The sequence below is a fragment of the Acomys russatus genome, chromosome 6, assembly GCF_903995435.1.
Source record: "Acomys russatus chromosome 6, mAcoRus1.1, whole genome shotgun sequence".
NCBI classification, from domain to species: Eukaryota; Metazoa; Chordata; class Mammalia; order Rodentia; family Muridae; genus Acomys; species Acomys russatus.
In genome coordinates, this window is record NC_067142.1 from 15,386,221 (window position 1) to 15,407,804 (window position 21,584).

General features: G+C 41.1%; 1 protein-coding gene and 1 pseudogene across 1 annotated transcript in view; both read right to left on the reverse strand.

Annotated features, from left to right (window-relative positions):
* Positions 1-21,584, reverse strand: part of Cntnap5 (contactin associated protein family member 5) — a 951,234-nt gene that overhangs the window by 690,559 nt on the left and 239,091 nt on the right. The window contains exon 3 of the mRNA XM_051147230.1: positions 2,779-2,972. Coding sequence (XP_051003187.1) covers positions 2,779-2,972 — 194 coding nt within the window. The remainder of the gene's footprint in view (positions 1-2,778; positions 2,973-21,584) is intronic.
* On the reverse strand, positions 16,353-19,635 carry LOC127190293 (Y-box-binding protein 1-like; annotated as a pseudogene).

A 21,584-nucleotide genomic window follows, 5' to 3' on the forward strand; every position in this document is an offset into this window, starting at 1 on the left:
TATTTAGCAGTGTGTAATATAAACAATGAGGTTTAATATTACTCTTCCAGAGTAGGTCTGAGAAGCTTCAGGTTTCAAATGAGAAAAGAAAAAAAAAATTGTGAAAGTTTAAAAAACTTAACAAAGGAGAAGCAGACCATAATTTCACAATCAAGTATATTTAGAAATAATGCTTAATTTTAATGGTATTAGTGGTGCTGGTCAGTGTCAATAGATGTTGAGGGTTGATGGGCTAGGGTGAAAAGAGTCTTCCCTTTTTACCCTGAAGCTCTAAGAATCTTGGAGACTCAACAGTTCTTCTAAATACCCACAATTTAGACCTGTGTGGAGGCTTTATTCTCCATAGATGTAGAAGAATATGCTGCCTAATATGGGAAACACAAGTGAAACAACATCTCCAGTTTGTCTTAGAGCCCTTTGCCTGCTGTTACCACATACAGAACTACACCTCCTTGAAATGCATCCTGAGGCCCAGCAAGGCTAAGAGAAGGGTACTTGGATTTGAAACTTTAAAAAAAAAAATGAAGCTAGGATCTTTGTTTAATCATGGAAATAAAATAACTCAAAGCTGCAACTCCATCTGAAAACAACCAGTTCTGATTGAAAACTCCAGAGAAAATAAATAATCTCCCATCCATTTTCACCTCTAAAGTCAACATAAAAATTTTAAATTGTTCCCTAGGCAGAAGTACTGCTTATTTCTCACTCCAAACTGTACAGCAAACCAAGCACAAATCTGTAAAAATTGATGTGCACTTCAATATTGAGAAACAAAATAAAGAGCCTTCAAAGAGTAGTTTTAAAATGAAAATATTGCAGATGATTTAACTGACCCAAGTAAGGATAACAGCACTGATATTCACTATTCCATGTTTGCTGATTAAATGGAATGCTTAGCTCACTCTGAGTCTAAATTAGGGACTCACATGGTGGATAGGCAGCAAACATCAGTCCAGCTAGAATACATTGTTTTCAATAAGGCTGGGCTAATGTTAGAAGGTATAGTAAGTAAAATGAAGGCTGTTGCCAACAAGGTTCTGAGAAGACTATGTTATCCATCACGATGTCTTTACATTTTATGATCCTTTCAAAGAAATTTGTGACTTTTTTCTCCTAAACTAAACCCAGCATTTGTTAACATGTTATTTTATGCAAGGCATTATGTTTCTTATTTTTTATATGTACATGTATGTTCATGTATGCATGCGTGCTCACCCAGGTGTGCCTCTGTGTGTTGAGGCCTCAGGTTGACTTTTGGTATCTTTTTTCTACCATATTTTATCTATTTAGGCAGTGTCTATTTTCTTTATGTCTAGTCTATTTTTTTTTTTGTGTGTGTGTGTGTTTTGTTTTGTTTTTTGTTTTTTGGGTGGTTCCAGGTATATGAATGCCAGTCCTCATCCTTTGATGGTAAGCATTGTGCCTGCCGAATTATCTTCCCAAGCCCCAAACTCCAGCCTCTATAGATATCTCCAGGTAGCACCACTCTGGGCCTCTTGCCCCTGTGTTCTTTGACTTGTGGTTTCTTGCCAACTTTTACTTTTGCGAAGTTCACAAGTGCAGTGCTGCAGTAGGGAAAAAAGTTCTGTGCAACTTAGAGCAGGTATATTATTCCCAAACTGATAATTATTCACAGTCCCAGTGAAAGCATAAACTTTGGCATATTTTTTCTAAATACGAATGTTTTTTAAAAACTTGTTTTATTTATATGTATGTTTGGTGTTTGGCATATATATATGTGTGTGTGTGTGTGTGTGTGTGTGTGTGTGTGTGTGTGTGTGTGTGTGTGTCTGAGTGAAAGAGTTGGAGCCATTGGAATTTGAATTATAGACCAGAGAGTTGAGAGCTAGCAGATGGGTTGTAGGAATTGAACCAGGTTCCTTTGGAGGAGCAGCCAATGCTCTTAAGCTACTGAGCCATTTTAGAACCTGGAATGGTGGTTCTTCCACATACCAGAATACAGATTCCTCAAGCAGAATACCACAATTTGCAACCTTGGACAAGTTATTTTGGTAACTTATGTAAAGTATCTGATCTATGCAAACAAGTAACTTGACAGATATATCCTCAGCTAATATGACAGTGAAAGTTACTTGTCAATTTGAAAAAAATCTACAGTCACTGAGTGACTAGACTTTGAGCATGTCTGTAGGGAACTATCTTGATTGTGCAAATTTAGATGGAAATAGCTGCCCACTGTGGGTGGCGGCATTCCCTTGCTAGGATTGATCCTTGACTGAGTGGAAAAGTGATCTGAGCCGTAGCATAGCATTCATTGTTCCTTCAGATTATTAATGCAATGGGACCTGCCCCCTCAAGCTCCGGCAACTGTGACTTCTCTGCTATGATGGATTGTAATATTTAACTGTAAGCCAAATAAACTTTTTATTACTCATGTTCCTTTTGTTAGTGGAATTTTACCACTGTACCATGAACTAAAGAAAGTAAGGCAGCCAATGACAGAGTCTTAATGACAATCAGATTTTTGTCAGCATGTCTCCCCATTTTTATAGATGACATAAGAGATTCTGTTCTGAAACCATCAATTTTTCAAGAAAGGGGAGAACACAGTGAAATCTCTGTGGATGATACTCCAATTTCCTTTGGATAGAGTTACAGTGGATCCATGGCAGGTATGGTCTTTTGATTTCTGATAGCACACAGCATGGTGATTAAGTCCCCACAGTCTGGGTGCTGTAAGATGGCAGAAAATCTCACAGTTTAGCATTAGCACATTTCTCTCATCTTTATTCACTGGAAGAGGAAAGTATTTCCTACCCAGATGGTGTCTTCTTGCTTGTACTGTTGCCAGTTGTGGCCTGTGTCGCTGAACATCAGGTGATAGCTTGTCACCCAGTCAGAGCTCCCATATCTTCCCTGTGTGGCCACTGCTGTAATCTCCACTCTGTTTCCCAGGTCCATCTGGAGCCACTGTTGGGCATTGGAATCTACTGGGGACCAACCACCAGTTCCTGGAATAGGAAAAAAAGAAAGACTTGTAATAATGCCTTGGATAGTCACCATTTTCTATGTCAAAGATCAATGAAACACAGTTCAGTCAAGACACAGTTCCCTGCCTTTTAAATTAAACTGACTTTCAATCCTATAACTCAGGCATCCAGTTTTACAGAAATGCAGTGTTTGTGGTGCCTTCTTCCATCTCCCCTTTCTCCTATTCCTTTCTCTTTCACTCCTTTATTTTCTCCGTCCAAATCTGTACTATGAACCGACCAAGGGGCCTGTATCTCACTGTGAGTACAAAGCTAAAAGAAATTAAGCATTTCTCCTTCATTGGGCATCAGTGTTTTTTTTTTTTTTTTTTTTTTTCATTTAACCTTTATTCTCCACAACTAGAATGCTTGGGGAAAGAGAAAGAAATTTCAAAGTGTGTGAGAACCATTCACAAGAGAAAGACAGAAGGTACAATACCCGCACAAGGGACAGGATGTCTTAGTAGCTACTCAGAAAGTCTTTCAAAAACAGAGACAGTAAAGCTGAAACCTGAAGCCAGGATAACCATGCTTGGAAAGGTGAGAAGCAGTTACGCAATTACTCATGTATAGAGAACGGAGGAGCGAGTAGGATATACATAACCACAGTATATGAGCAGGCCTGGCACATTTCATATGTACCAAGACATGCAACGTCCTTGCAAAAGCTTTTTGGCTCCTGGAATATTCATGAAATTTTAACTATGTCCATTCTCATGGAACTGAAAGTCGCATGGCTTAAGGGTTTTGTTTCCTTCTCAAGTATGAAAAAATAAGTCAGCATAAACTTTCACTAACTGTTAAACTTTTAAGTCCTCTACAACCTGGAAGTGAGAGGCTTTGCAGAGTGTCTTCTGAAGTGGACAGGTCTGTGGTGAAAATCAATCATCTTGTTCAGAACAGGAGAGGAAATTGCAACTAAACATAGATGAGTAAGTAATAGATTCACGATTTCCTTAAACTCACACGCTTTTTTTTCCTCATGGTGCTCCAGTTTACCGTGCACCAAGTGAAAGAGCATTTACTGGACCTCTGCTGGGTGGCTCAGGGACATTCTGCATCCTGGTCCCCACTGCAAAGTCCCTCACTCTATGAGAACAAATCCGTTGATACTAGAGCTGGCGAAAGAAGGCAAAGTAGCCATTGGATTGCTTGGGTTAGGGTGGGTTCTGCCGGTCTGTTGTGTAATCCACACATGGGTTTACCATTTTATTTCTCCCACTACTCAGAGGACACAAAAAAGGCCAGATCCCACCCACACAATCCCTGGCCTGCGTTTAGGCCTCCAGAGCTGGACACACAAGGGGGAAAGCGACAAATCAGACCTACTGTGGGCCATAGAGAGAGAGAGAGACAGCAGAGAGGGGGGAGAGAGGGACAGAAGTAGAGAGATGGGTAGAGAGTGTAGAGAGGATAGAGAGAGAGGAAAACTAGAAAAAGAGGGCCACATGGAGGTTTGTCCTTTTATACGGCCCTAGGTAGAGTCATGCCCCCATTGCAGGTAGGTGATGACATCATGGGTAGGTGGACTGAAGCAGACTCCTAACAAAGAATCTTAAAGGAAATTAACAGAACTGTACAAATGCCTCAGCCAATTTTCCTTTTTAGCATTAGATATCAAGATTGGTTTTTTGTTTGTTTGTTTTCCTCTCCGTTTCCACTTCAGAGACTTTGAATGCTTGGAGTTTTCAGTAACATCTACCATTAACAGGGCTGGGCCATCTTCAGACTACAGCTAAACAGGCTAGTCCTTTACAAGGAAGCTATGATGAATGCATTAAAAATTCACTTAGAAGAAAGTCTCTGTATACATCCTGATGTAAATAGGACAAAGTCAGAGGAAACTGTGGGAGTCCAGATGATCTTTCCCACTTCCTGCTCATTAGGACACACGGCATTGCCTGCTCTCTTGAGTGGGGACAGGGAAGGGGGAGAACCCTCCCCATCCCTCATCCCAATCCCTTGCCCAGCTGCTGGAACAGCACCTCAGCTGAAAAGCCCTCTTAAAGTCCTCTTCATTACTGGAGTGACTGCATAGATCAACTGATAATATTTTAGGCTTTGAGTCTAAAAGTCCCAGGTTCAATTCCCAGTTAGATCCTTTTACCTTAAGAGTTTCTTACCACTCCCAGTGGCCTTAAATAGATAGCCTAAAGGCTTCTCACCATGTCCCAAGGGTCCTAAAACAGCGTGACTACCAGCCTAAAAGCTAAGTAAAAGAGAGACCAGACCCTGGACAAAATAATGCTTCCAACTTAAAATCAATACAGATTAACATCTTGGATCCAACAAGCTGCATTAACAACTGCGGAGGCCAGTCTTTTTTTTTTTTTTCAAACAAGCCTTACTGTTTATCTACAATACATAATTAAAATGATGTTTTATTCCCCAGCTACTTTAAACAGGTATAATTCCTAGGGGGCTGGAGAGATGGCCCAAAGGTTAAGAGTACTGCCTGCTCTTCCAGAGGTCCTGAGTTCATTTTCCAGCCTTTCTTCCTGCTTTCCTAACTCCAATACAGGTGACTGCCATCTAAAGGATGACAAGCCAAGATTGAGGGTTTTTTGTTTTATTTTGTTTGTTTGTTTGTTCAGGATTTTTGTTTGTTTGTTTGTTTGTTTACACCTACTCCTTGCTTCACCCAGCACTTACAAACGCTCCTGTGATAACTTCAGCCAGAGGAAATGACACTAGTCCACATTCTCCCCAAAATTCCCCCTTTCTTTTAATCAAACAGCTGCTTTGTCAGACCCTCTACCTTCCCCTTTCTTCCAGATTTGCATAAAACTCTGGCAACTAGATGTTTATTGGACCAAACTGTGGATTACTACCTTCTCTTAAATAACCTCCTGCATAGGTACCCAACTGCCCGGAAGTTCACCCATTGTGATTACTTCAGAAGTCTTTATTTTTTTTTTAACATGCATCAGATATAGACCAAAGATCCTTCCCTGAGAAAACTAAAGACACACCAGACAGACACCAAAAATCCCCCACTGGTTGTGCCCAATACCGCACAGCAGCCTCTGACCAGAGCCACCTGAATGGGGACTTCCAAAAACAGCTTAACCAGATGAGGACATCTACAGCCTTGGATTCCTCCAGCAACACATGAACTCTCTTTTTGGGTCCTGCTCCAAAACAACAGAGCTAGACCTAGTGACAGCAGCACATGTGGAGACTTACATGGCACTAGAAAATACTCTGTTTATGTAGATGTATAGAAATTATTGAGCCTTGGTCTTTATCTTGTACATTTGCATACATGAATATGCATCGTTCCACACAGATGTCTACACACACACACTCACACACACACACACACATACACTCAAGCATACCATGAAAACAGATGAAGAAAGGTAGAATGTAGCAATAAATCTGTACCCTTTTAAAGGGCAACCAATTAAATGAAACAGGCAAAACTAAAACAATGAGGTGCTTAATATAAGATGATTTCTTCAAACATCTGAAGAAAATCACATTTCCTTTTATTCAGAAAAGGAGAAAACCCCAGCTTCCTAATCCTCCTGAAAATGACCTAGAATGGAAGACCTGCCTTGAGCATCCGTGGACAGATGAAATTAAGCATATTCTGAACCATTGACTCTCATCTTAAGTGCTTAGGATGACTTGCTGTGTCCTGAATGACAATTACTTATGCTTCTTTTCCTAATGTTGAAGATCTATCTCATATTGAAGTTAATATAATGACTTTCAGGCGTTATGTGGTTATCACGGCAATATTTTTAATTAGCTAAATAGTAAACGTTTTTTGGAAAATGATGAGGCAACCTCAAGATATGTATAGTCTCTCTAAACAAAATGTGTGATCACCCCCTCCTCTCTCTGAATAATGTCAAAAGTGAGTGACATAGACACAAATATGTAGTGGTGGATGCATGAAATCAGAAGTGTCTACTGAGACAATATTGTCAATAGCCACGGCTGATGACTCCAGGATTCCTAATTATAATGGACTGTCACCAATCCTGAGGTTCATACTTAAGTGCATTTAAAAGAAACTTCAATTTATTGCATTCATTGTTTTTTTAAGTATATGTCTATCTGTCTGATTGTCTGCCTTTCTGTCCAGTTTTGGACATTTGTATGCCAAGGCATGCATATGCAGATTTGGAGACAGTTTGTAGAACTTGGTTTTCATTTTTTGTTATTTGGGTCACAGGGATTAACTCGACATTAGCCTTGGAAGTAGTGTCTTTACCTGCTGAGCCATTTTTTAAGTTAGAAATGAAATAAATAATCCACTTTATATATGAACAGCATCTATAACTCAGCCATAATTTTTCAAACAAAACTATGAATGGTTTTAAGACTATTTTTGATTTCCTTTCTAACACCCTACAAGTCTCACTAACTGCATAATGATTAGGTGCTTAGCTCTATTTTAATTTGGTACATCGACACGCTGTCTGAACTCTATTGCTCAGGCCTAAGAAACTTTTGGTGAATTGTTTATAATTGGTTTACTTATAATTGTTGAGTTTCATCCTTAAGTAAAACAATTTAGAAGATTTAACAACACAGTAAAACAGTATTCCTGGTTTGGGGCATAATTCACCCTCTAAATATCTTTGGAAAGAAAATGAAGGTGTGAAATCTTAGTGCTTTGAAATAGCAAGTCTTGTTGACATTACCACATAAGTCTCTCGTGCATGGTACCAACAAATATTTTACAATGTTATAACTAGTACATTGAACATGTGTTTGTTTGTTTTGTATGCAGGTAATTTCTTTTAAAGTACAGTGCCTAACCTAGGTCCATTTTGTTTTGTTTTGTTTTTTAATTTAAAAGGGTTACTTTTTACTTTTGGGACTTGGAACAAATAATTTTACTCCGTCTGTGTAAATATTATTTCTAGAACTTCGAAGTAAACCCAGTGCATTGGGCACTTGCTGGACAAGCATCAGTGCTTTACTTTGATTCCTAGAATACACATTAAGGACCAGGGAGTGGTGACACAAATTTATAATCTCAGAGGTTGGGAGGTAGAGACAGGGAAATTCTTCGGATTTGAGTTCTAATCTGGTGATAAAGCCAGTCTTAAACAGTAAGAATGATGGCCTTTGAGGAATGAACTTGAGGTTGTTTTGTGCTCTCCAAATGCATATGACGACACTTATATGTGCATACAAACATGCACACACACACACACACACACACACACACACACACACACAGACATGCATGCACACAAAGAACAGCAAAAATTTAAATTTGTTTGTGTGTTTATTTTTTTCTCTGCAGAGCACTGCTATACTTGACCGAGGGTTTGGGTGGATTTCTTACCTTCACAAAGATGTTGACAGGAAGACAGAAGTAACAAACTGGCCTATCTCCCTATATAGGCCTAACAGCACTGCATACTTTTTTATATAGGGAAATAGTTTTTAATACACTGGCAAAAAAATTCTACAGATAAAAGTATTGCTCAAACATGGATGAGGTGTAGCCCTGTGTATTATAAGCCACGAGACCCTAGGTTCATGTCCCGGAACACTTAGACACATACATACAGAGAGGGAGGGTGAGGCACGAGGACATACCCACAAAAGGAATGCTTGCTGTTACAAATCATTTCAGAGCCTCTGTGGAATATTTTGGTATAGCCACATAACTGATACTCATACAAGGTGCTGTGTCTTCTCCAGAGGAGAGAAGTAAGGACACTGTTTACACTAGAAAGTGTTTAAAGAAGCACAGGAATGTCCGTGTTTTCTTTCTAATAATGACAAATAGTAAATAGCCAATCTCTAGACAAACTAGTGTTTAACAATCCTGTTATTTTCTCTCAGTTTATCTATTATTATTATTATTATTATTATCATTATTATTATTATTATTAACATTTATTAACAGGTGCTTGCAGTTTGTTGACTTTTTAAGAAAAATCAAGCTATATACTTTTATTACAAATTAAAAATGAAGTTTTAAAAAATATGAACTTGACCAGATATGAAACAATTTAAAAACCATTAAAGGTGTATTGAGAAAAACCAGGCCTTTTTTCTTAAAACACATATTTGTCATTACAAAAAAGAGACATATTTAAGTAAAATTAATAAAAACTCCATGCTGCATAGATAATGCAGAGAGTTCTAGAAAATTGTTCAACAGGAAAAAAGCAAGCACTTAAGGTCTTCAGCTACAATCTTTGTTCATTTCTTTTTTTTTTTTTTTTTTTTTTTATTAATTTATTCTTGTTACATCTCAATGTTTATCCCATCCCTTGTATCCTCCCATTCCTCCCCCCCCCCCCCATTTTCCCATTATTCCCCTCCACTATGACTGTTCCTGAGGGGGATTACGTCCCCCTATATATTCTCATAGGGTATCAAGTCTCTTCTTGGCTACTTGCTGTCCTTCCTCTGAGTGCCACCAGGTCTCCCCCTCCAGGGGACATGGTCAAATGTGAGGCACCAGAGTATGTGAGAAAGTCGTATCACACTCTCCACTCAACTGTGGAGAATATTCTGACCATTGGCTAGATCTGGGAAGGGGTTTAAAGTTTACCTCCTGTATTGTCCTTGGCTGGTGCCTTAGTTTGAGCGGGACCCCTGGGCCCAAATCTGCCTATCATATTGTTCTACTTGTAGATTTCTAGGACCCTCTGGATCCTTTTATTTTGCTGTTCTCCCATGCGTCTCTCATTTAGAGTCCCAATAGGATGCCTTCCCCTCTGTCCCAGTTTCTGGTAAGTGAAGGCTTTCGTGGGACATGCCCCTTGGGCTAGTATGCAGATATAAGTGAGTATATACCATTTGATTCTTTCTGCTTCTGGGTTAACTCACTCATTATGATCATTTCTAGCTCAATCCATTTATCCACAAATTTCGGGAATTCCTTGTTTTTAATAGCTGAGTAGTACTCCATAGTGTATATGTACCACAGTTTCTTTATCCACACTTCTACTGAGGGACACTTAGGCTGTTTCCATGTTCTGGCTATTATGAATAAGGCTGCTCTGAACATGGTTGAGCAAATTTTCTTGTTGTGTGCTGGAGCATCTTCTGGGTGTATTCCAAGGAGTGGAATAGCTGGGTCTTGAGGAAACCCTATTCCCATTTTTCTGAGATAGCACCAGATAGATTTCCAAAGTGGCTGTACTAGTTTGTATTCCCACCAGCAATGAAGAAGTGTTCCTCTCTCCCCACATCCTCGCCAGCATGTGGTGTCGCTTGAATTTTGATCTTAGCCATTCTGATGGGTGTAAGATGGAATCTCAGAGTTGTTTTTGATTTGCATTTCCCTGATGACTAAGGAGGTTGAGCATTTCTTTAAGTGTTTCTCAGCCATTTGATACTCCTCTGTTGAGAATTCTCTGTTTAGTTCCAAGCCCCATTTCACAATTGGGTTATTCGGTTTGGTGGTGTTTAATTTCCTGAGTTCTTTATATATATTGGATATTAGACCTTTGTCAGATGTAGGGTTGGTGAAGATTTTTCCCAGTCTGTAGGCTGTCGCTTTGTTCTATTGACAGTGTCTCCTGCCTTACAGAAGCTTCTCAGCCTCATGAGGTCCCATTTATTAATGGTTGACATTAAGGCCTGGGCCGTTGGTGTTCTGTTCAGGAAGTTGTCTCCTGTGCCAATATGTTCCAGGCCTCTTTCCCACTTTTTCTTCTAAGTGAGTTAGTGTCTCTGGTTTTATGTTGAGGTCTTAATCCACTTGGATTTGAGTTTTGTGCAAGGTGACAAATATGGGTCCAGTTTCATTTTTTTACACATAGACCTCCAGTTAGACCAGCACCATTTGTTGAAGATGCTATCCTTTTTCCATTGAATGGATTTGGCTTCTTTGTCAAAAATCAAGTGACCATATGTGTGTGGATTCATATCTGGGTCTTCGATTCGATTCCACTGATCAACCAGCCTGTTGCTGTGCCAGTACCATGCTGTTTTAAGTACTATTGCTTTATAGTACAGTTTGAGATCAGGTATGGAGATTCCTCCGGAGCATCTTTTATTGTACAAGATTGTTTTAGCTATTCTGGGTTTTTTGTTTTTCCATATGAAGTTCAGAATTGAACTTTCAATGTCTTTAAAAATTGTGTAGTTATTTGATAGGGATTGCATTGAATCTGTAGATTGCTTTTGGTAGGATGGCCATTTTTACTATGTTAATTCTCCCGATCCATGAGCAAGGAAGATCACGCCATCTTCTCAGGTCATCTTCAATCTCTTTCTTCAGAGTTTTGAAATTTTTTTCATACAAGTCCTTCACTTGCTTAGTTAGGGTAACTCCTAGATATTTATATTGCTTGTGGCTAATGTGAAGGGTGTGGTTTTCCTAATTTCTTCCTCTGCAAGCTTGTCATTTGTGTATAGGAAGGCTACAGACTTTTTTGAGTTAATTTTGTATCCAGCCAATTTGCTGAAGGGTTTATCAGCTTTAGGAGTTCTCTGGTGGAGTTTTGAGGGTCACTTATGTACACTATCATATCATCTGCAAAGAGGGATAATTTGACTTCCTCCTTTCCCATTTGGATCCCCTTGATCTCCTTTTGTTGTCTTATTGCTCTGGCTAGAACTTCGAGTACTATATTGAAGAGATATGGAGAGAGTGGGCAGCCTTGCCTTGTTCCCGATTTGAGAGGAATTTCCTTGAGTATCTCACCATTTACTTTGATTTTGGCTATTGGCTTGCTGTATATAGCCTTTATTATGTTGAGGAAAGTGCCTTGTATCCCCGATCTCTCTAAAACTTTAAACATGAATGGGTGTTGAATTTTATCAAATGCTTTCTCTGCATCCAAGGAGATAATCATGTGGTTTTTTATTTTCAGTTTGTTTATATGATGGATTACATTGATGGATTTCCGTATATTAAACCATCCCTGCATGCCTGGAATGAAGCCTACTTGGTCATGATGAATGATATCTTTGATGTGCTCCTGTATTCGTTTTGCAAGTATTTTATTTAGTATTTTTGCATCTATGTTCATAAGAGAAATTGGTCTGAAATTCTCTTTCTTTGTTGAGTCTTGTGAGGTTTAGGTATCAATGAGACTATGGCCTCATAGAATGAATTTGGTAATTTTCCATCCATTTCTATCTTTTGGAGTAGCTTGAAGAGTATCGGTATTAGCTCGCCCTTAAAGGTCTGGTAGAATTCTGCACTGAACCATCTGGCCCTGGGCTTTTTTTGGTTGGGAGACCATCGATGATTGCTTCTATTTCTGTCGGGGAAATGGGACTATTTAACTTGTTTATCTGTTCTTCACTCAACTTTGGCAAGTGAACTTGATCAAGAAAATCGTCCATTTCCCTTAGATTTTCAAATTTTGTGGCATATATGCCTTCAAAGTAGGATCTTACGATTCTTTGAATTTCTTCAGTGTCTGTTGTTATGTCTCCCTTTTCATTTCTGATTTGTTCATTTCAATACTGTCTCTCTGCCTTTTAGTTAGTTTGGCTAATGGTCTGTCTATCTTGTTGATTTTCTCAAAGAACCAGCTTTTGGTTTTGTTGATTCTTTGGACTGTTTTCTTAGTTTCTAATTTGTTAATTTCAGCCCTGAGTTTGATAATTTCCAGGCGTCTACTCCTCTGGGTGTTTCTGCTTCTTTTTTTTCTAGGGCTTCCAGTTGTGTTGTTAAGATGCTTATGTGCGATGTTTCCAATTTCTTTTTAAAGGCACTTAGTGCTATGAATTTTCCTCTTAGCACTGCTTCAATGTATCCCACAAATTTGGGTATGTTGTTCCTTCATTTTCATTGAATTTCAGAAACTCCTTGATTTCTTTCTTTATTTCTTCCTGACCCAGGTGTCATTTAGCAGAGAGTTGTTTAGTTTCCACAAACGTGTAGGCTTTTTGTTATTTCTGTTGTTGTTGAATTGCAGCCTAAGAGCATGGTGATCTGATAGGATACAAGGTATTATTTCAATCCTCTTGTATCTGTTGAGGCTTGCTTTGTGACCTACGATGTGATCAATTTTGGAGAAGGTTCCATGGGGTGCAGAGAAGAAGGTGTATTCTTTCTTGTTTGGGTGAAAGGTTCTATAGATATCTGTTAGATCCATTTGACCCATGGCATTGGTTAATGATGTTATTTCTCGGCTTAGTTTCTGTTTCAATGACTTATCCTTCAGTGAGAGTGGGGTGTTGAAGTCTCCCACTATTATTGTGTGGGGATCGATGTGTGGTTTTAAGCTTTTTAGGAGATCTTTTACATATGTGGGTGCCCTTGTATTGGGAGCATAGATGTTCAGAATTGTGATGTCATCTTGGTTGACTTTACCTTTGATGAGTATGAAGTGTCCTTCCTCATCCCTTTTGATTAATTTTGGTTGAAAGTCTATTTTGTTCGATACTAAAATGGCTACACCTGCTTGCTTCTTGTGACCATTTGCTTGGAATATTTTTTTCCAACCTTTTACCCTGAGGTAATGCCTTTCATTATGGGTGAGATGTGTTTCTTGGATGCAGAAGAATGTTGGGTCTTGTTTATGTACCCATTCGGTAGTCTGTGTCTTTTTATTGGAGAATTGAGGCCATTGATGTTGAGAGATATTAATGACCAGTGACTGTTAAGAGTCTTAATTTTGATGTTGTTTCCAGTCGAGCGTTTGTGTAGTTGTGTTTTTGCCATGGGATAGTTATCTATTTCCTGGGTAGTTTTGGTTGTAGCTTGACCCTTTGGGATGGAGTTTTCCTTCTAGTACCTTCTGTAAAGCTGGGTTTGTGGATAGGTACTGTTTGAATTTGTTTTTGTCATGGAATATTTTGTTTTCTCCATCAATGGTTATTGATAATTTTGCTGGGTAAAGTAGTCTGGCCTGGCATCTGTGTTCTCTTAGGGTTTGCAGGATCTCTGTCCAGGACCTTCTGGCTTTTATGGTCTCTGCTGAGAAGTCAGGTGTAATTCTGATAGGTTTACCATTAAATGTTATTTGGCCCTTTTCCCTTGCAGCTTTTAATATTTTTTCTTTGTTCTGCAAGTTTTGTGTTTTGATTATTATGTGGCGGGCAGTTTTTTCTTTTCTGGTCAATTCTATTTGGTGTTCTGTAGGCCTCTTGTATGTTTATAGGCATCTCTTTCTTTAGATTGGGGAAATTTTCTTTCTATGATTTTGTTGAGAATAGTTTCTGGGCCCTGGAGTCTGATGTCTTCTCTTTCTTCAATGCCTATTATCCGCAAATTTCTTCTTTTCATGGTGTCCTTAATTTCTTGGATGTTTTGTGTCAGGAGTTTTCCAGATTTGGCATTTTCTTTAATGGTTGATTCAATATCTGTGATTGTATCTTCTAGCCCTGAGATTCGTTCTTCCATCTCTTGGATTCTGTTAGAAAAGCTCACCTCTGTGTTGCTCGCCTTCTTCTCTGAGGTCTCACGTTCTCGTTTTTCTTCTGTCTGTGTGTTTATCATTGAATCCATTTTCATTTCAGATCTTGAACTGATTTTTTGATTTCTTTCATCTGATTTTTTGTATATTCCTGAGTTTCTTCCATTGCCTCTTTATAGGTCTTCAGAGCTTGAACCGTTTTAGTTATTTCTTTCATCTGGTTGTTTGCATTTTCCTGCAATTTTTCCAGTTCCACTCTATGTGCTTCTTTATGTCTCTCACCTGTTTGTCTGCGTCTTCCTGCATTTGATTACGAATTTTATTTGTTTCCTCCATTATCATCCTCATTACTAAGGATTTGAGGTCATTTTCTTGTATTTCCGTTGTATTTGAGTTCTCTGGGTGGTTTTCTTTGGGATAGCTGGAAACTGGAGACGCCATGTTGTTTTGGGTTTTTTTGCGTATGCTTTTTCGTTGTCCTTTAGACATCTTGCCGTCTTTGTTTTTGTTGGGTAGCTTCCAGAGTTGAATGGAGGGTGTCTGATGATAGATTCACTTGTTTTCTTACGATTTCCCTAGGCTGCGAGCTCAAAGCTTCACTGGTGTGGATGTTAGGAGGTTAGCCCTGTTGTTCTGGTCTCTCACAGCCAGTGATCCTCAGTCCCTCTCTGCTGTGGATCCTGCAATTGTTCTGGGTCTCTGAATGAGCGTTGGGTCAGGCCAAGGTATCCACAGCCTTCTGTGTTCCCTGCCAAGTCCAGCCAGGAGCACTGGGACCGAACCACGGGCAGAACTCAGCTAGATTCTCAGGGCCAGAACCGTCTGCCAAGCTCAGCTAGGGATTTTGGGCCCAAAATGCACACAGGGCCCAGCCAGAATTTTTGGGCTGGGACTACGCACCAAGCTCCACTAGGGCCTTTTGGCCCAAAGTGCGTGCTGTGGTCAGTTATTGACTCAGGGCCCGAACTCACCACTAATCTCATCCAGGAATTCTGGATTCAAACTGTACACTGTGTCCAACCAGAGTCTTAGAGCTGGTGGAACCGAGAGCTCTGTCCAGCCTGTGCCACAGCAGGAGAACTGCGGCTGCTCTGAGTTAGCGCCAGTGGTGGAACAAGTGCTCCGCCCGGACTGTGTCCCCGCAGGGGAGCTGCCGCTGAGCTGAGGTGGTGCCTAGGATGGAACCGAGCACGTCACCAAGCCTGCGCCACAGCAGGAGAACTGCGGCTGCTCTGAGTTAGCGCCAGTGGTGGGACAAGTGCTCTGCCCGGACTGTGTCCCCGCAGGGAGCTGCCGCTGAGCTGAGGTGGTGCCTAGGATGGAACCGAGCACGTCACCAAGCCTGCGCCACAGCAGGAGAACTGTGGCTGCTCTGAGTTAGCGCCAGTGGTGGAACAAGTGCTCCGCCCGGACTGTGTCCCCGCAGGGGAGCTGCCGCTGAGCTGAGGTGGTGCCTAGTGTGGAGCAGCGTGCTCAACTAAGCCTGCGCCACAGCAGGGGAGCTATGGCCACGCTGAGTTAGTGCCTCAGGCAGAATTGTTTGCTGGGCCGGGCCAATACCCGGGACTCTGGGGCCGAACTGTCCGCCGAGTCCAATCTGGGTCCAAAGGCTCCACGCGACCCAAATCCTGCCCCGAGTCCCCTCTCCTGCAGCAATTCCCACCAGCCACCACACCAATCGCCTCCACCGGAAGGCTATGAGCTGCAAACCTCAGCCGCCGCTGCTGGTGCCGCTGGTGCTGCCGCCTCTACCGCTGCCGCTCCGATCAGAGAAAAACCACGCTCCTCCCGTGTGCAGGGGCACGCAGGTCCTCCGCACCCTGGTCCCTCCGAACCGTGGAGCACTCCCGCTGCCGTGATGTTCGGACCTCGGTGTTCCTGGCTCAGAAATCTGTGCAATTCCCTGAATTGTTCACTGGAGCCTCCAAACGCGGTCCACACTGCTCGCCGCCATCTTGGATCCTCCCTTTGTTCATTTCTTATTGGTGGAAGTTCATATTCATTTCTTCTTGATAGATCACCACACTGGATGACGGCAGAGATGGTAAACGGTCATTTAATCAGCCGGGCCCTGATCAGCCTCGGGAGCGGAGGAACTCTCAGCTGGTGGATCAGCCAATTTTGTCTCTTTGCCATCTTGTGGTTTAGGGTTCTCTGGGCATCAACGTTTGTAATTAAAGTTGCTGCGATACCTAGGTTGTGGTGGCTGCTGACCTTGTGTCTCATCTTGATTTTCCTTGTCCTCTTTCATTGCTGCCCTCTCCAGGCTGTCATTGGCGAGGAGGGCCCCTGCAGAAACATGGTCCGTAATCCTGGTACATATTCGGTCTCACTGGTCTACCTTGCTCTCCTGCACCCTGGTGGTCGGCACCCTCCATCACTTCTTGCACGGACAGGTTGGAATACTGTGATCAAAGCACATAGGTTCTCCGCTTGTACTAAAGTAGGAACCTTAGCCTATGATAGGGCCAGTGTTGTGGGGTCTGGCCTTCAGGAGCGCTTTCTGATCCCTCATTCTTTTCCCCACTCTTACTATTCTGGTAGTTTTGCTGGTAATTGCTTGGCGGACCCCTACGACGTGGATAGTGTCTATAATGGTTACTGTAGGCTGTGTATTTACTTCCTTGAACTGAAACTCCACCAGGGCCTGTAACATCTGCTGCCTCCACACCTTTTTCTCCTTCAACACCATCAAACTCCAGTCTCTCCATCTCCTACATTGCGAAGGAAGGTACTTCCTGGGGTTATTCTTTATGGAAGTCTGGTGTACAAATCCTTGGTGTATTCCCTGTTGATGAAACCTTTTCTGTTCCTTACATTGAACCGTTTTACTGTTCCCCGAACCTTCCTTGCCTTGACCTTCTTGCCACCGAAGGCAGGCACAGGGGAAATGAGGCCTCCTTGGCCGCCACTACCTGCGCTGCTGACCACAGAGCAGGGCTTGGTGTCAGCAGTATTGAGGGAGGCGGGGCTGGACGGCTGGAGGCTGCTGGGTCTTGCCCTCCTTGCTCTTGGTTGTGGTGATGGTGACTGTGGCCAACAGCGAAGGCAGCTGCTCCTCCTGGGTGTGATGGTGACTAGGCCGGCAGCTGGGCCTCTCAGGGCTCTCTCCTCTCAGTTTATCTTTAAGTCACTCTGTTTAAGGTAAACACTGTCAACAGGGGAACACGGGTAGGCCCAGTGGAAGAGTGTTCAGGAAATGCCTCAAACTGGGGACTGTTTTAAGGCCTGCAATAGCAGCAGTCCAGGGGCTGAGGCAGGAGCATGGCAATGAGTTCCAGGTCAGTCTGAGCTGCAGAGTAAGATTGTGTGTCAAACAGTCAAAGAAATTAAGGAAAGGAGAGAAAGGAGGAAAAGACTAAGGGAATAAGAATGGGAGGAGAAAAGGAAGGAATGGGAAGAAATATTTTAGAGTACTGGTTTCATGATAAAAACAGAGAGTTAAAATTTCCCACACACTTTCTTGCTCCCAAAATCTTGATCAACTTTAATGTTTTCCAAAGCTCCTTAGTCACTCAAATCTATATTTAATGAAATGTAGCAGTAAGAATTGAAGTAGCTTCCATTTTTCAGTAGTATTCTAGAAGAGAGTATCTCACCGGAATGAATAAAACCAATAGTTAAACACTATTATTTCTGAACTGTTTCATAGGAAAGAGATCCATGAGCCTTTTTTCTCTTCTGGATGCTAAGACCTCTACGCTTATTTGTGTTTTAATTACACAGGGTAGATTAAGTTCTTCCCCTAATTGTCAAGGTCTAAATTACATCTGGGCAGTTTGATTCTTGGCCAGAAGGTCCTCAATTTCCTGTTGTCAGTTTGTTTGAAAGCCTGGCTGAATTAATTCCCCAAGTTAAAGCTTTCTTGCCACAAACACATGATATCTGATACATGGAGATCCTACCTAAGCCGTAATTACAAAGAATGACTTGGCTGCCTAAGTTACCGGCCATTGACCTCAGCTTAGTTCATTTTCCAGGTCTTTTCAAAAGTGATTAGTGTTCTTTCTTGCTTTTCTTTTTTCATTGTGTGAGATAAGATGAAGTTGGGAGAATCTTATTGAATAGAAATTGCCCCTGAATTCAGAAACCTTCTTGTATGTGGGAGGAAGGCTTAGGAGACTCAGGAAATAAATAAAACTCACACCTCTCATGAAGGTTTCCAAATCTACAATGGTTACAAGGCCCCTCTCAGGTGTTTTACCAACTCTAATTGTTTAGAGAGAGAAGGCTCTGTAATCAGCTGAGCTGTCTGAGGGATAAAGGTGGGCTTCTCAGTGCTTCATTGTTTATGAGTCAACCATGTTGTTGTAAGTGGCCTGTCATGCACAGTCCTGCAAGTAACCCCACTAAAGTCAATGGATCGTTAAGTTAGAGTTGAGTGGGCTACACGCTTCATCAGTACCCTGACTGTAGTGAACAAATGTTTCCTCATATCATCCCAGGAAATGTCAGTCACCACCACCGAGCATCTCCAGGCCTGCAGAACAGAATTTTACTGAAATAAGATTTTTACACCTGGGATTTCATCTTCAGGAATAATAAAAGAGCAATCCCTAACACTGTGTGGAAAACTGGATGGTACAACACAGAAGGAATTTGTTAATTCCAGTGAGAAGAATGTAAGTGTTTGAATATACTATATTCAGAAAACCTTAAGAAATCTCATAAGTCTGAGAAAGAACACTGCTTCCTTAGAGTAGCACCTAGGGCACTTTTATAACACACATCCTTCATGATTATTCAGTTGTCTAGACAATATCAACTGTCTTTGCAAATTGCAAGCATCTTCTATTTGCAGACTGATTAGATTTCAGATACCAGGAAGCTACATGCTTACTAATGAATGTCTACCTTGTAGAGTCATGGCATTGCATAAGATATGCTGATGGTTGCTTTCAAGCATCAGTCTGACTTAGTTAAGGACAGCCTGGATAGCCAGTGAAATATTGTCTCTGGTTCTGTCTGTGACTATGTCTCTGGGAGAGACTGACATTTTAATCACTTCACATAGTGGGGCAGATTAATACTCAGCCATGTGAAAATATAACATGAAATCTCTGGGCTAATTGGATAAAATAAGGAGACAGAGCCAAGGTGCATTCGCCTCATTTTCTGGGGCTGAGACACTGCCTTCTTCTGTTTTTAGCCACAGGTTTCCAGGCTCAAACACCTTTGGCCTTGGAGTATTACAGAGGTAGTTGCCCACTCTCAAGCTTCAGCTCAAGAGTTACTCCAATAGCCATCTCTGTTCTCAGAGCTTTGGTATCACAGGGATACAACATCTTCCTTGGTTCTCTGCTTTGTAGACAGGACATGGGGGTCTTCTCAGCTTCCATGTCCACATGACCAAGTTCTACAATGAACCTTTTCCTGCATATTTCTATCATCCATTATATGCCTAAGTGTTTATTGTATTTCTTCATATATATGCTCATATGCATTTGTAAATATACATTTATAAATATATGTACATAGATTTCTATGTCTGTAGAAAATCCTAATGAATACAGACATTAACTAGTTTTGCATGTACTTGCAATTTTATTATAACACTTCCTTCTTCCTGAAGACTTTACACTTCTTGAACAGCTTTTCTCTCTTCCCAGTTCCTTTTTAATGAGTTGGATGTTCCCTGATGTGGTCATTATGAGAGTTGTGGCTCTAACTTGACCATACACTCACAGGTATTTATCGCTTGGCAATTTTAAACCATGTCCTTGGAAATGAAAAACTGTGTGTGTATATTTTATTTTTTTATTAATTTATTCAGATTACAACTCAAATGTTCTCCCATCACTCATATCCTCCTGTTCCTCTTACCCTCCCACCCTAACACTATTACGCTCCCTTAGGTCCATGCCTGAGGGGGATCTCCTCCCCCACTTTATGGTCACAGGCTGCCAAGCCTCATCTTGGTAGTCTGCCTATTCTTTCTTTGAGTGTCACCAGGGTTTCCCACCAAGGGGAGATGATCAAATATGGGCACCAGAACTCATGTCAGAGTTAGTCCCTGCTCTCTGAACTCTCTGTTTGAGTATATTTTAAAGGCCACTCTCTAAGAGTTTACATTGATTTTATAGAAGATGGCTATATTTTGGTGTATGTGTTTCTATACGTGCATGTGTTAAAACTTGGGCTTAGATATTTAGAAGAAGCAGTGAGTTTGTATTGGTTGGAGACAAACATGAAGAGAAATGAATGTAGTTAACTAAAACAGGATGCTGTCATTGTATACTGTTGTGGAAATCACTACACTGGGGATGTAGTTCAGTTTTTACAGTGCTTGCTCAGGGCTTGATCCTCACATTGTATATAACTCATGTATGTCCTAAAAGCCTGTAATCCCAGGGCATAAAAGGATGGAGGAGAATAAGTTGAAGGTCATCTTCAGCTGAGAAGTGAGTTCAGGGCCTGAGCTGAAGACCCAGTTGCTGAAACAACAGAAGAATTCGGAGAAATCAGTGGCACAATGTGATGACTTATAAATGGCAGTCTGCTATTGTACACTTGAAATCTGAGTGTAAACACATGCAGATGGACCCCCAAAAAGTATAGGAAGAGAATGCTGTATTAACTAACTTGATTGTGCTAACCATTTTTCAATGTACAAGTAATCACACCATGAGTTTAATATATACAATTAATTTGTTGATTATGCTTCAATAACACCATGGGGGGGGGAAATAATGGAGCTAATAGAACCATACACATCTCTTTTCTGTACATTACTAAAGTTATGAGTATCCTCTGGATCAGACATGTAGGGGATGCCCCTGGATAGAGTAAGCATATGGGAGGACATTTCTTAGTGAATTTTTGTGCTGGCCATGGCATTCCACCATATGCTGAAGCTCTGTCACCTTGGGAATGAGGATGAGGGTACTTCATCTTTGGAAGGTGGCTGGTGTCATGTGAGGTGAAGCAACAAGGCCTTCTCCTCAGGATGTAGCACTTTGGTCTTATGGTTTGTTTTGTTTTGTTTTTTCAGTTATATAAGTTATATGTTACATAAGCCTGCAACAGGATTGAATTCCTAGACTCACAATCCATTACTACTGGAGAAGGTTTACGGTTTGGGCTATCAGCATATCAAGCTTTTTGTATCTGTGGAACAATCTACTCTAGTAGGCTACAGATGACATCTGTCCATTCGTAAAATGAAAGGGGAGATTTAAAGGACTTCATGTTGAAAAGGGATGCTCAGGCTCTCAGTCATTTTGAGCCTTGATAGTCTATAGAAAGGACATAAATCTAGTCTGAAACGAGGAAAAATAAATCATCTTTA